The sequence below is a fragment of the Vulpes vulpes genome, chromosome 5 (assembly GCF_048418805.1).
Source record: "Vulpes vulpes isolate BD-2025 chromosome 5, VulVul3, whole genome shotgun sequence".
Classification (NCBI taxonomy): domain Eukaryota; kingdom Metazoa; phylum Chordata; class Mammalia; order Carnivora; family Canidae; genus Vulpes; species Vulpes vulpes.
In genome coordinates, this window is record NC_132784.1 from 69,461,443 (window position 1) to 69,476,137 (window position 14,695).

General features: G+C 60.3%; 1 protein-coding gene across 9 annotated transcripts in view; it reads left to right on the forward strand.

Moving 5' to 3' along the window:
* The window catches only part of OSBPL5 (oxysterol binding protein like 5), an 80,062-nt gene extending 66,246 nt beyond the window's left edge, over nucleotides 1-13,816 (forward strand). For 3 of the 9 annotated variants that reach the window (XM_072758697.1, XM_072758699.1, XM_072758700.1), the window contains exons 11-22: nucleotides 166-247; nucleotides 1,456-1,554; nucleotides 1,914-2,010; nucleotides 2,897-2,995; nucleotides 4,733-4,830; nucleotides 5,301-5,390; nucleotides 5,479-5,615; nucleotides 6,047-6,232; nucleotides 6,499-6,625; nucleotides 7,700-7,847; nucleotides 8,377-8,479; nucleotides 9,453-10,442. In XM_072758697.1, coding sequence (XP_072614798.1) covers nucleotides 166-247; nucleotides 1,456-1,554; nucleotides 1,914-2,010; nucleotides 2,897-2,995; nucleotides 4,733-4,830; nucleotides 5,301-5,390; nucleotides 5,479-5,615; nucleotides 6,047-6,232; nucleotides 6,499-6,625; nucleotides 7,700-7,847; nucleotides 8,377-8,479; nucleotides 9,453-9,591 — 1,405 coding nt within the window. In that variant the 3' untranslated portion in view covers nucleotides 9,592-10,442. Of the gene's footprint in view, nucleotides 1-165; nucleotides 248-1,455; nucleotides 1,555-1,913; nucleotides 2,011-2,896; nucleotides 2,996-4,732; nucleotides 4,831-5,300; nucleotides 5,391-5,478; nucleotides 5,616-6,046; nucleotides 6,233-6,498; nucleotides 6,626-7,699; nucleotides 7,848-8,376; nucleotides 8,480-9,452; nucleotides 10,443-13,629 lie in introns of those variants that run through there. The other 6 variants (XM_072758696.1, XM_072758704.1, XM_072758698.1 and 3 more) reach the window with 2 other exon arrangements.
* Nucleotides 13,817-14,695: the final 879 nt, after the last annotated feature.

Sequence of the window (14,695 nt, forward strand, 5' to 3'; positions counted from 1 at the left end):
GAGCTGTAGGCTCAGGAGCCCACACAGAGAGGCTGGGGGAGGGTGAGGGCTCCCTTTCTAGAGGGGCCCCAGTGGCCTGTTCCCAGCCCAGTGGACAGACGGTGGGAGGGAAGAGCATGGACCGAGGATCCCGGCCTGGAGTGAGGTTCTCCCGGCCTGTCACAGGGCTGCCCTCGAGGGAGACGCCTACAGCCGCATCAAGCTTGTCCTGCAGTGGTACCTGTCCGGCTTCTACAAGAAACCCAAGGTGAGAGGCTCCAGAGGGGAGGTGGGGTGCCAACCACCCGGCCCGTAGCTACCTGCCCCGCAGAGAGTCCACATGGCCTTGAAGGGTCCCGATGGTCTCCACCGTGGCCCCAGGTGCTCGGAGATGGGGGCAGGGCCCTGACTTCCACCTAGGGAGGCCCCCTAGCCAGGCCAGGCTCACAAGGGCGGTCCTTATTCCCAGAAGGGCCCTGCACACCTTGAAGAAACAGCTCCCACACGCAACGGTGCCGGGAAAGGGGCTCTCCACCCTGCATCTTCAGGGGCCCCTGGGACCTGTGGTTTTCATGGTGTGTCTCAGAGTCATGGAAACCTTCCTGAGAACCCAGAACTAAGGGCTGCTGAGGTGGTAGAGACAGGAGGGTCCTGCAGCCCCACCCTGTCCCCTGACCGCAGGACGTGAGTGTAAAAGCATCACCCTGCTTCCACTTCTCCACCGTGTGCACCTGGGGACCCAGGCTCAGCAGGCCTGAGTGCAGACATGGCTCAGAAGGGCAGCGGCAGGTGTCCTCAAGGGCATCTGCACACACTGACTGCTGGCAGGGAGCCCAGCCTGAAGGGGGAGGCGTGTACACGCACACACCTGGAAGTGACAGTCCAGCTGGTGGTGTGAGGGGCCACTGGCTGCTTCAGACCAGGTCAGGGGGCCTGAGCTGGACCACATTTGAGCCCGGAAGGAGGGCTCTCCTGAGGGGGGGCTTGTTCCCTGCAGTGGGGATAGACTTGGGCCCTTTGGGGAGCAGGAAGGTGGTGAGAGTGGCTAAAGCAGAGGTGGGCAGGGGAGCAGGGCTGTGGGGTTTGGGATTTTATTAAAGGGTCAGTAGAAGCCACTGGGGACTTTGAACAGGTTGTGTACCAGTTCTGTCCAGAGTCCAGGGATGGCATGATCTTGTGAGGGTCTCAGGTCCCCCTCGGAGCCGAGAACTGGGCAGGACATCTCATAGGCAGCCCACCCCCACCCCCAGAATGTAAACCATGGGCAAAGCATGTTCTCCCCAAAGCAGACATGGGGTGCATCCTCACATGCCACAGGCCTGCCAGGCCATCCCGTCTAGAGACCTCCCTGCTGTGGGCACCAGGGGGTATGGGCAGTGGGCAGTTCCCCAAGTTGTCCCTCGGTCCACTCCCCATCCCACTGGGGTCTGTGGCCCACCCAGCTCCTCACACGAGCTTTTCATTCATTGCTTGCAGGGGATTAAGAAGCCCTACAACCCCATCCTGGGGGAGACCTTCCGCTGCTGCTGGTTCCACCCCCAGACCAACAGCCACACCTTCTACATAGCTGAGCAGGCAAGGCCCTGGCCACATCCAGGCTGGACCGTCTGACCCCTGTGCCCATTCTCGGTGGCCCCCCATATCCCATCGGGGTTCCCCCTGGGAGGCGCAGACACAGCACAGCACCGTGACAGCAGAAGTGTTTCCTTGGGTGGGGAGCTGCACATCCCTTCCCCTAGGGCACTCTGCAGGGATTCGGGGACCCCAGACCACAACCAGGCCCATGACTCTGTCTCCACTTCCCTGCACAGCAGGAGGGAGAGCTGGGAACAGCCCCACAGCACTCCTGGGGCCAGGGTGGGGGCAGGGGGCAGGGGCAGGAAGCCGGGCTCCCTCCTCCCGGGAGCCATTTCACAGTGCCTGTCTGCCCGCAGGTGTCCCACCACCCACCCGTGTCCGCCTTCCACGTCAGCAACCGCAAGGACGGCTTCTGCATTAGTGGCAGCATCACAGCCAAGTCCCGGTTTTACGGTGAGGAGGCGGGGCGGGGCAGCACCTGGGATTTGGTGACCGGGTTTATCTCCCTCCCTGCCTCTCTGGGTCAGGGACCCACAGATGGTGCAGGGCTCAGACCCTGGAGTCAGGCAGAGCCCATGCTCGGGCCTCCACCCCTCAGCTGTGGGGAGGGCACCCCTTGTGGGGATGCGGTGAGGGTCCCAGACGAGAACCCGCGCTCACGGGTGCCTCCTAGAGCTGAGCTGTCTGGGGCAGTATCTCCCTATAAATTGATCAAAATGAAGTGAAACTGGAAACACAGCTCCTTGGTTGCCCGGACACATCACAAGCACTCCATTGCCACCGTGGCCATCGGCTACTGTGTCAGCACAGGGTAGGACACTCCCATGGCTGCAGTGTTGGGCCGTGCCACCCTCGAGCCTGGCCCTGTGGGCACCCAGAAAGCATCTGCTTCTATTCGCCTATCACATCCGCAGGTGGACAGGTGCCAGCGGCCTGCAGAGGGTGTGCAGATTGGGCCCACCCTTTCCGCCCCTGCCCCTGTGCTCCCATCCCTCCAGACTGTCCGCTCTTTGCCTGTCCGTCCATGCCCCCACCTCAGGGATGTTCAAAATCAGAGCAGGGGATTGGGCTACCTGCTGCTCGGTGTCCGTGGCACATTCACTTCCTGGGAGACGTGCCCTGGGCACCTTGGGTGGGGCTTTCCCAGAATCTGAGTCTCCGAGAGGAAGTGCTCCGCAGGTGAAGTCCCAGAGGTCCAGCTGCCCACAGTCACTGCTGGAGGGAGCGAGGACCGTCTGCACCTGCTGGAAAGGAGCTCAGAACACACGACACAGAGGGTGGGCTCCCCCAGTTCTGAAGGTCTGTGTCCACTCACTGGTCCCACCCCCCATCTCTGCAGGGAACTCACTGTCAGCTCTGCTGGACGGCAAGGCCACGCTCACCTTCCTGAACCGGGCAGAGGATTATACCCTCACTATGCCCTACGCCCACTGCAAAGGTGAGAGGGCCCACCCCCCACCCCTGTCTCCAGCACCCCCGGGGAGGGCGGAGCCCAGGCTGGTGGCTTCGCCCTCCGTGGGGACGCTCTGGTCCTTGTTTGTTGAGGGTTCCCCTAGGCTTTCTAGCTGGGAATGGACCTCCTGATGCAGGCTAGCATTTCACTCCAAAGTGACCACTTCCTGTCAGGAACCAGCTTTCAGGGGTCACAGATCACAAGACAGTTCTGCTTCTTGGGAGTGGTTTTGTTATTGTTTCGGGCACTTTCCAGTAAAAAAAACATAGCACCTTTTTTTTCCTTCTTCTTAAAGGAAGATCACGAGTTTACACATTTCCGATTCAAGTCAGCCCAGTGCCTGGTAATTCCCATTGGCCAGAAACAGCCTCTCTCCACCCATCACCCACACACACACCCTCCCCCCACCTCCCGGAGGCGGGAAAGCCCCCTTTTTTTTTTTTAATTCATGATAGACATAGAGAGAGAGAGAGAGAGAGAGAGAGAGAGAGGCAGAGACACAGGCAGAGGGAGAAGCAGGATCCATGCAAGGAGCCTGACATGGGACTCGATCCCGGGTCTCCAGGATCACGCCACAGGCTGAAGGCAGCGCGAAACCGCTGAGCCACCCAGGGATCCCCGAAAGGCCCTTTTTGTAAATCACACAGGTGTGGTTTCTCTCCCGGTCCTACATCACACACACCCTGTACAGCGCTTCGAGTGACTCTCACCGGCTGGTCATTTCACTTTAAAGAGCCTGTGCTTTCATTTTAAGAAGACTTTGTCTTAAGTGAGCCTTACTGGGATTTGAAAGTCCCCATCAGCAATGACCTCTCCAACTGCCTTGGGGCAGACACCCCTCTCCCCACCCCCGTGCTTTTGTTTCCTTTTCCTTTTGCTCCTTAGTGATTGCTTTTTTATTTCATTTTTGTTTGTAATTAGGGAAATGCAGTATTTTCCTAGATCCAAAGTCAAAAATTTAAAAGCAGGTGTAGTCAGAGAAGGCCGGCATCTCTGTCAGCGACCCGCCCACCCTCCACCCCAGCAGTGGAGAGTTGGGTGCATGCCCTGTCCTGCCCCACAGCAGCCCCTCCCACTTGGTGAGGAGCATCCAGGACGGCCCCCAGGGCAAGGGGCATCCAGGAGCGCCCTGGCTCCCAGCCCAAGCACTGGCGGACCCCGGGGTGTTTCCAGCCCTTCTGCTGTGTCACTTGGCTTGTCCTTTTATTTTTTTCTTTTCATTTTTTCACACACGTCCAAGTGTCTGATAATACACACAGCTCTTCTCTTTAGTTAGCTGTCCAGAAACAGAAGATTCATTAATTGAGAAATCTATGTATTAATCTAAACAAGTCCGCCAGGCCAGTCCCGGGCACAGCAGTGAGCAGGGAAGACCAAGGCCCCCACGTTCAGGCCCCAACAGCAGAGCAAATGACAGATGCTGATGAGCAGGGAGCCTGGGAAGAGAGTCCTAGAGGAAGGAGCCGGCAAGGGCCAGGACATTCCCTGGACCGAGCAACCCTTGGGGGGACTCTCTGGGGACAGAGGGTCTCTGGGAGCCAGGCATGGCCCTGGGTTCTGCACACTCCCCCCGCACCAGCTCCTCTCCCTCCCTGACACTCTGCCCGCTGGGGCTCCTGTCCCCTCCCCCATCCCTCTCACCCTCCTAGGGGCTGCCAGCAGCCAGAGGTCAGCATTGCTGGGCTGGGACAGGTGATGAGGCTGACAGGGACTGTGTTTCAGGAATCCTGTATGGCACCATGACCATGGAGCTGGGCGGTAGAGTGACCATCGAGTGTGAGAAGAACAACTTCCAAGCTGAGCTGGAATTCAAACTCAAGGTAACTCAGGCCAAGGCACCATCAGCCCCCAAGGGGGTGGGTGGGTACTGGAGAGAAGTGGGCCCTAGCCACGGGGAAGCCCCCTCTGCACCCCAGGAGTGGTTTCTGGAGCATATGCGCACAGAGGAGGGGACAGCTCTTGGCATCTCCATAGCACAGCCAGGGCCCAGAGAGGGCAAGGGGTTCCCGCAGGCCACACAGCACAGCCAGGAAAGGCACAGACCCTTTCCTCGTGTGGGGCGCACAGGCCTGGTAGGCCCCCTGCATCCTTGAGCTCAAGCAGAGGCATTGGGGGAGCGTAGCCGCCTCCAGCTTTGGGTCCTGTCCAAGCCAGCCTCCCGCGTCTTGGGGCCTGAGAGCCAGCACCCTCGTGAGGAAGGGGCCTCCCCCACCCCCAGCTCAGTGAGGGGCACAAAGGTCCTGGAGAGGCGGCTGGCCCCTCAGCAGCCCTGTCTTGGGTGCCCCCACAGCCTTTCTTTGGGGGCAGCACCAGCATCAACCAGATCTCGGGGAAGATCATGTCAGGAGAAGAAGTCCTGGCACGTCTCACCGGACACTGGGTAAGAAGCCGCCGTCGGGCAGGTGCAGGGGGGCCGCGGGCTGCGGGTACAACCATGGGGCCAACCCCTCTGCCCCTGTCTGGGACAGGACAGAGAAGTGTTTATCAAGGAGGAGGGCAGAGGAAGCACGGAGCTCTTCTGGAACCCGAGCGGGGAGGTCCGCGGGCAGAGGCTGAAACGGCGCACTGTGCTATTTGAGGAGCAGACGGAGCTAGAATCAGAGAGGTGAGGCCTGTTGGCGTCCGCGGGACCCACTGACACAGGCCTGGCGTGGCCGGGCAGGGTTTCCGTGCTGCGAGCACGTCCCGGGAGTCCCCTGGCAGGGAGGGGGCCAGAGCGCACCCCTGTGACAGATGACTCGTCCTGCTGGGGCAGCTGAGAGGAGCTGCGCCCCCCGCCCCCCGCCCAGGAAGAGCAGGCCTAGGTGCCTGGCAGCTCCACAGGGAGTGCCCTGCAGGCTGGAGGTGTGAGCTTGGGGTCAGGAGGACCCTCTCGCAGTGAATCAACGCCGCTCTAGGACACACGGGCATCCCAAGAGACAGCGAGCCCCCTGCCACTGGGGGCAAGCAAGTGGACGTTGCTCTAAGCCTCCCCTCCAAGGCCACAGGAGTGGGACCGTCCAGGTCACCCGCTCAGAGCAAGTGCCCTGCTCGCAGGCTCTGGCAGCACGTCACCAGGGCCATCAGCGAGGGTGACCAGCATAAGGCTACCCAGGAGAAGTTTTCACTGGAGGAGGCACAGCGGCAGCGGACCCGCGAGCGCCAGCAGAACCTCATGCCCTGGAAACCACAGCTGTTCCACCTGGACCCCACCACCCAGGAGTGGTGCTACCGACATGAGGAGTGAGTGCCAGCGGGTGGTGGGTGGTCCGCCCAGCCCTGGGCCCCAGGAGCTGCCTGGGGGCTCCTGCCCACCTGGAGGAGTGCATGATGGGGCAAGGGAGGCTTCTGAGGGCTCTCCCCTGGCCGGCCACTGCCCAGGGCCCTACATACACGAGTAGGCAACGGTCGCTCCCTGGGGGCTCTGGCCACTGCTGGGAAGCTGAGATGGGGCACCCTCCTCTCAACGGCCACTGGCCCTGCTGATGGACGCCCTTTGGACCCTCCAGCCGTAGCCCCTGGGATCCCCTGAAGGACATTGCCCAGTTTGAGCAAGACGGGGTCTTGTACACCATGCGGCGGGAGACCATGGCCCACCAGACCGCCTTCCTGGGCAGCCCGGGGCCCAGGCACCAGGTCAGCAGCCCCAGCATCCCTGCCTGGGGTGGACCTCCACAGCGGGAGGGGACTGTCAGGCTGGACCCCCACCCTCACTCTCATCTGCCTGCCCCTCCCTCTTCTGTTACCACCCTCCCCGCCCCCACCCACTCAAACACACTCACCCCTCCCAGAGGGGCCTCCTCTGGCCCCCAGCCCATCCCCTGCCCTGCCCTGCATGGCACTCAAGATGTCTGGATTTGCAGGAGGCTATGTTCATGGGGCACCCCTGCGTGCAGGGCACCGGGTAGAGGTATGCTAGCCCCCAGCCCACTGCTCCCCAGAGCCACCCTCCATAATGTTATGAGCCCACAGAGCCAGCCTGCAGAGGAGGGAGTGGAGGCTCAGGGCAGCCTGGGGACTTGCCCAGGCGAAAGGAGGAGCGACCTGCACAGAGGTGCCAAGGAGAGGCAGGGAATGAAGGCAGGGAGGCTCCGGGAGGCATGCCAAGATCTCCTGAGACAAACACCAGGGTGCGGCTTGTGAGGGAAGCCTGGCATGTTCTGCACGGTGCCACATGGACGGAGGCCACCGTGTGACAAGCACCCCACGTGCTGCAGGTTCTCTGCGCCCGTGGTGGCTGCCTACCACGCGCAGGACTGGAGACGAGCGATTACATGGGCAGGACGGGCATGCCCTTCTTGCCTGGTGGCCCCAATTTCCCAGCCAGCAAGGGTTGCAGTATCTCACTGCCCACATGTCCCCACCCTCCCCACCTGTGGTAGCCCCTCAGGCCAGGTGCCCCCACCCAGGCACCCACCGAGATGCACCTTGGGTCCCCCTCTGCCTCTCCAGTTGGCCTGTACTTTGGGGAATTATCGGGGGTCAGCCAATCCTGGAGGTCCCACTGGAGCTGTCCCCTCCACATCGGGGGAGCCCTAGCTGTCAGCTTGCACAGCGAGGCAGGACCAGCTGTCCTGGCCCACGAGTCAGAACTGTGCACAGCCCCCTCTCCTGGAGCCGTCCTGACATAAACGTGCTGCCCTGTCCCCGAGGCCAGGGGACAGGGGACGTGGGTATGCTCCCAGCTGCAGTGGCTCCATCTCTCTCTAGGGTCCTGGCCCAGAGCGGCGGCTCCGCAAGTCCAGCGACCAGCCCTCTGGTCACAGCCAGGTCACCGAGAGCAGCTCCACACCTGAGTCCTGCCCAGAGCTCTCAGATGAGGAGGAGGAGGAGGAGGAGGACGGTGACTTCATTCCTGGTGAGCCCTCCTGGGCCATCTACTCTGCAGGGTGGGAAGAGTCAGGTGTATGGCCCACCTTGCCCATCCTCCCTCGGGTCCTCTAGTACGCCTTCCCGAGCCTAGGGGCAGACCAGGGGAGTGCACTCCGAGGGTTCGGTGCCTCCCTTGGCTGGCAGGGGCTGTGTGTGAGCTGGACAGCATTGACCCGTGCATGAGCCTCTGATTCCACTTCCCATCACCCTCATGGGCATGCCTGCTCCTCCCTGACTTTGTCCACGCTTTTCTAGTACACAGGCTGTGCTTTGGCCATTTCTGTCTCCCAGGGCTGAGTGCAGGCCAGCTGAGCTTGGGGGTTCCCTCCGTGCCTGCCCCTCGACTCCCCGTGTTGTTAGCTCCACCCAAAGGCTCCCAAGAGGTGGGGCAGGGGCCCGAGCTGGGCGTGACCCCGGGACCCTACGTGCCGGCTCCCTGAACATGCCAGCTCGCCTTTGATTCTCCCTCCATCCCCTGTCCCTTGTGTCCCGTGACCTGTGGCCGGACATCCCAGGCAGCGAGAGCCCCTGCCCTCGGTGTGGGAAGGAGGCGCGGCGGCTGCAGGCACTGCACGAGGCCATCGTGTCCATCCGGGAGGCCCAGCAGGAGCTGCACAGGTAGGCCTCGCTCCCAGGGACCCGGCTGGGGTGCCATGTCGGAGAGGGCAGGAGAGCCAGCGGTGCAGCCAAGGCCGGCTGGCCATGGACCTGCAGTGTTACTCAGAGCTAGACCCATCAGGATTTGCAGAGGGCCTTGTGGCATGAGGATGGGAAGAGAGTGCCCAGCTCTGCCCTGGGCAGGGGTGGGGTGGGGAGGGGCATGCTGTAGGGAGTCCTACTTGAACAGGATTAGCTGGCGATGCTTGGTAGCTCCTGAAAAGTCCGTACGTGGGCTGGAGGAGCCTGGGGTAGGTCAGACTGAGTCAGTCACCTGGCACCAGAGGAGGCTGGCTAGGAAACAGGTGGTCAGAAGAGCCAGAAGTGTCTGCAGACACAACCGTGGCTGAGTCCCAGGTGATGATATGAGTGCCCTGGGGTGGCCGTGACACAGTCCCACGGATGGGACTTAAACCACAGATGCTCGCTGTCCCCCATCCTGGAGGCTGGAAGCCCGAGGTCCAGGCACGGGCAGGCAGGGTCCTCCTGAGGCCTCTCTGCATGTGTGTGGACGGCCGTGCTCTCCCTGGGTCCTCAGGGGGTCGTCCCTCCATGTGTGTCTGTGCCCTTTATGTCCTTATAAGGACACTGGTCATACTGGATTAGAGCCCACTGCGATGACCTCGTTTCAACTGAATCACTTCTTGAAAGACCCCCCATCTCCAAATAGAGTCCCATCTGAGGTACTGGGGCTCAGGACTCCTCGGACATATGACTTTTGGGGCGGGGTGGTGCAGCTCAGCCTGTCACGGCAAGAATGGGAAAGAGGCTGCAAGAGGCCCAGCTCCCCCAGCCGTGACTCCCTCTCCCTGGAATGTGTGCCCGGGGCATCCACCGTGCCCTGGGGCCCCTGCCATAACGGTCCGCCAAGGGTAGGGATGCACTCCCTCTGGGCCCACCCTGGCTCAGCCGCCATCCTCCCCTGTCCTTGCAGGCACCTCTCGGCCATGCTGAGCTCCACGGCGAGGGCCAGGCAGGTAGCAGCCCCAGGCCTCCTGCAGAGCCCCCGCTCCTGGTTCCTGCTCTGTGTGTTCCTGGCGTGTCAGCTGCTCATTAACTACATCTTCAAATAAGAGCCCTTTGTGGGCAGCACGGGCAGCGCCTGCAGAACTCGGCCAGCCCCAGCCCTCCCTCCCAGGCACCTAGCACTTTAAGCCAGCCCGGGGAGGCAGCGAGAGCCGGCAAGCGTGGCCGCTGTGGACAGAGGGGCTGCAGGAGGACGGCAGGGGAGCCCCAGAGGGCCACCCGGGGCTCCTCCAGGGGAGGAGGTCCCTCTCCTGTGGGACCCCTCCGCCCAGCGCCGGCCTTAATGCTAAAGCCAAATGCAGCTTTCGTCATGCCTCACACCCCCTGGCCAACTCGCCTGCTCTTTCCTGGTCAGCTTCTACTTGTCCCGCGTGATGGACGGAGGCGGGGGTGAGGGGCCTGCCCAGACTTTGCTTGGTCACTCCCCAGCCGGGGTGAGTAGGGAGCTTTTGCAGAGCAAGCCAGGAGTCCCAGAGGTTCCCAGAGCCTCCTCCATCCCGATGCCCGGGGCTGTCCATCCTGACACCCGGCGTGCATTGCTGGAGTCGTGCCACGAGAGGCCTCCAGTGGTATCTGGGGCAGACTGGAGCTACTCTAGAGAGAGCATTTGGATTTTAGTCTGTTTTTGTGCTGTATGGACAGGATCCCCACGATACATACCAGTGGAACCCATCCCACCTCACACAGCCTGGGCGTGGCGGGGGGTGGGGGGGTGGGCAGGCACACCTGAGCGCAGGTGTGTGTGTGTGGGCAGTGGTGCGTGGGGTCGGCTTCGCCGGCACTGGTGTTCCCTGAGTCAGGGAAGCCCAAGTTTGCCACTTTGCTCGGACGGATGCACAGTCTTCCCGTTTTACACTTTTTTAATAAACGCAATTGCAATATTTTAGGCAGGCTGCAAGCAGCGTCTGGCGTCTTGCCTCTTTTTCTGTGTCCAGTGCCACCTGTGTGTGCGTGTGCGTGCACGTGTGTGCATGAGCATCTGCGTGTGTAGACACACAGAGCCTTAAACTACGCGGTGGCAGTGCCATCAGAACTGACGGTCCCACTTTCCAGTCCGTAGCCACGGTCTTGTTCCCTGCCCCCAGTGTGGGGGGCGTGTCTGTGCGCCATCCCTTGAAATAAACGAGTACAGACAGTTTGTGTTTTCTTCTTGGGGGACTTCTGGAAAGGTGAGCAGGTCTTCCCTGGGACAGACACAATGCCAGCTAAGGGCTGTCTGAGGCTGCAGATGCCCAGGAGGGGCTGAGGCCAAGGCCAGGGGGATGGAGAGGAGGGATCCAGGGGGAGGATGGGGGTGCAGTTTTCAAGGAACAGTGGGAAGCAGGCCCATGCTGTTGAGTGAGTGCCAGGAAGCAGGGGTCCCGTCCACTCTCTGACGAGCCCGCTAAGGACATGGGTGGTACTGCCCACTCTGGGAGCTCTGAGACTACGGGTGGCTCTGAGGCCCATTTGCTTGACCTCTTCCCCCCACAACCACCTCCCCCTATCTCCTTCCCCCCACTGTCCCCAGCCCAGCTCTTGCTTTGATTCCACCGTGGCCACCAGCCCTGGTACTCATGGCCACGAGGGCCAGAGTGAGTGGGCCTGCCTTTGCAGGGACAGCCCAGATGGTGCTGAAGGAGGGGTGGGGACAACTAGCTACAGACCCCACAGGCCACAGCCAAGGGACATTTGACACCCTCCCCCTGCCCCCAACAGTACATGGAGGGTAACAGGTGAAGAGAAAGAGGCAGGTCAGTGGGGTCCGAGAGAGGGGCACTCCTACTTCCAGGCCCCTCCAGCTCGGCCCCTGCAGCTCCAGGAAGAATGGGGCTCGGGGTGGGCAGAGGGAAGGCCTTGTGCCAGCCTCAGGCCTCCTGGACCCCTGGGGATTGTCCCCTAGAGGAGAGTGCCCACAGGCTGGTTTGGATCCCCGGGGGGAGCCCATCCACTCACTTTTGGGGAACAGGTGCCCTGGAGGTACAGCTTCTCACATCTTAATACCAGGGCGTGGCTCTGGAGAGAAAGCTCTGAGCCGCTTCCTCCCAGAGCCAGACCCATCCACTCCCGCAGAGCCTGAGTCAGCAGCCTGCCACCACACCCTAATGCAGCCTCAGAATCCCCATAAATTATCTTTATGTCCTTGGCATGCCACAGGTTGTTTCTAAATGAACAAGGGAAAGAAAGCTGGGTGGACAAAACGTTACAGGAACAGCTGGCCCAAAGCCCAGATGATGGTTATAAGGGCGTCATGCAGCACTTCGGGATAGAAAAAATCTGGACAGACAGGATTTCTGGGTCCTTTGGGCTAACTCTTGGGTATGTAGACACCAGTGGTGATACTCCAGGATGCTGCGGATATCCAGAGCTGTCCCCTGTCCCCCTACTCAGTGCTCCCCTTCCCAGTCCCCCCTGGAAATGTGCGTGGCATGGCTCCCAGGGCAGCCATGCCAGACTCTGCTGGGAGGGTGGCAGATGGGGGAGCAGGGTGCTACAGAGGGAAATGAGCCTCTGACTCATCCTGCTTACAGAAAACCCTGAGGTTTCCTCAGCATCCAGAAGTCTGCAGTTTCCTCAAGAGATCCAGTTTCCCAGTGACACTGTTATTTCTCATCCCCTTAGATATATCACCAGCAACTTTTTTTTAAAGATTTTATTCATTTATTTGACAAAGAATGGAAGAGACAAGAGCGCACAAGCAGGTGGAGTGGGAGGCAGAGGAAGAGAGAGAAGCAGGGCAGCCCTGGTGGCGCAGCTGTTTAGTGCCACCTGCAGCCTGAGGTGTGATCCTGGAGACCCGGGATCGAGTCCCCCATCAGGCTTCCTGCATGGGGCCTGATTCTCCCTCTGCCTGTGTCTCTGCTTCGCTCTCTCTGAATGAATAAACAAATAAATCTTTAAAAAAAAAGAGAGAGAGAGAGAGAGAGAAGCAGACCCCACAGAGCAGGGAGCCTGATGTGGGGCCTGATGCCAGGACCCTAGGATCATGACCTGAGCTGTAGTCAGGTGCTTCACCAACTGAGCCACCCAGGTGCCCGACCAGCAACTTCTAGTAGCAAGAACTTTAGCAGAAGGACCAGGTCCAGGCAGGACTGGGAGGCCCTGAGAAGCAGCATATCTGGGTGCAGCAAGTAGCTGCTAGCTCCTTCCTGGAGTGTGGGGTCCGTCCTTGCCCTGGATGGCATTGTAGGAGGGTTAGGGCATGGGGGGGGGGGAGGTCATGAGTACAGGAGCTGTGTCCTGTTCATCCCCACGGAGAAAGTGTCCAGTTCCCGTGAAAGAATCATCTTCTCCCCGGTTCCACGGCATTCAGCTAGCCAGCCCCCTACCTGACCCCATGCTGGGTGCTGAGCAGAGAGGATGCAGGACAGATGCGGGACAGATATGCATTTGCAGTGGCCACCTGAGCCAGGGTTGGGGCCTTGACACTCGGCTGGGGGCAGTGTGACTGCCAAGGGAGGCTCGCTGTCACCTGTCATGAGGAGGAAAGCCTCAGACCCCGCCCAGTCCCTCTGCCAACAGCTTCTCCCTATCTGCAAGGAGGGGCAATAACAGTGGCCCTCCTGGGGTGGTGAGGCCCAGCTGGGGAGACACACAGCTGGGCTGTTGTCCCAGCTCTTCCACTGACCCTGGACGAGATGCTCTTCCTTGGGGGGACCACAATACCTGAAAGATCAGAAGGGGTGGGGTCCCTTTCATCCCCCACAGCGCAGCCATTCAAGAGGCAAATGTGGGGCAGGTGGCCAGAGCCCTCAGAGGCACAGCTTTGTGCTTCATAGTTTCCAAGAAATTATAATAATCCAGTAATTATCTTGCTCCGAAACTCTGAGACATAGCCCCCAAGGACTGCAAGGGTGACCTGCACATCTCAGGCCCCCAGATGCATGGGGTATGGTACAGACACAGAGGGAGCCTCATTTACAGTTTACAGTTCCATCCTGTGGCTCTAACCCTGGGTGGCTCAGTCGGTGAAGCATCCGCCTTTGGCTCAGGGGGTCCTGGGGTCCTGGGATCTCCCTCTGCCCCTCTCCCTCCTCTCATTCTCTCTTACTTTTTCTCTCTCACACATAAATAATAAAATCTATTTTTTTATTTATTTATGATAGGCACACAGTGAGAGAGAGAGAGAGGCAGAGACACAGGCAGAGGGAGAAGCAGGCTCCATGCACCGGGAGCCCGACGTGGGATTCGATCCCGGGTCTCCAGGATCGCGCCCTGGGCCAAAGGCAGGCGCTAAACCACTGCGCCACCCAGGGATCCCAAATAAAGAAAATCTAAAAAAATAATATGATATATGCATTTCTGTAAGAAGAGAAACTGTGTCTTGGACAAAATAGGAGAGAAAGGCAGGTGGCCCGGTGGTTCAGTGGGCACAGGTCAGTGGACATGACATGCTCCCTACACTGGGCAGGCCCCCAACCTCAGACCCCTGCTCAGCCTGCAGTGGCACATGTTCTCATGGCTGTTCCACAGATGTCAAAACCAGGCTGCAGACGTTCAAGGCGCTCGACCCTGTGATTAACAAATCAACTCTGCATTCCCCGCTTTCCAGGATTCCTCTGCCCCAAGTGCTGACTCCGGGGTCCCAGCAGGCAGCAACGGAGAGTCAGGCCCATACTGCCTCCCACTCCCCAGCATCCCAGACCAGGAGGACAGTCATACTTCCCACTGGCACCCATCAGCTGGAGCTCCTGCTGTGGCCCCCACCTCAGACAAGGGGGGCTGGGCTGGGCTGGGCTGGGCAGGCCAGGCAGGCCAGGGATGCCTGGCTGTGACCGTGGTCTCTGCCCCCCAGGGTGAGGCCCGGACTCAGACTCAGTGGTTTAGCGCCGCCTTCAGCCCAGGGCCTAGTCCTGGAGATCCGGGATCGAGTCACAAGTCAGGTTCCCTGCATGGAGCCTGCTTCTCCTTCTGCCTGTGTCTCTGCCTCTCTTTCTCTCTCTCTATTTCATGAATAAATCAATAAAATCTTTAAAAAAATACCAAAAGAAGAAGAGAACCAGGACAGCCACCCACCTCATGCCAGAGCGATTGGGGAAAGTGTGGACCTGCAGACATGCCCACCCTGAGTCCTGCTGCCTGGTCACTAGGTCACTACCTAGGTGGCAGGGCACTGTGGGGGCAGCTGAGGTGTGAGCAGGCTCCTCTGTCCGAATTCCATCCCCACAGGCT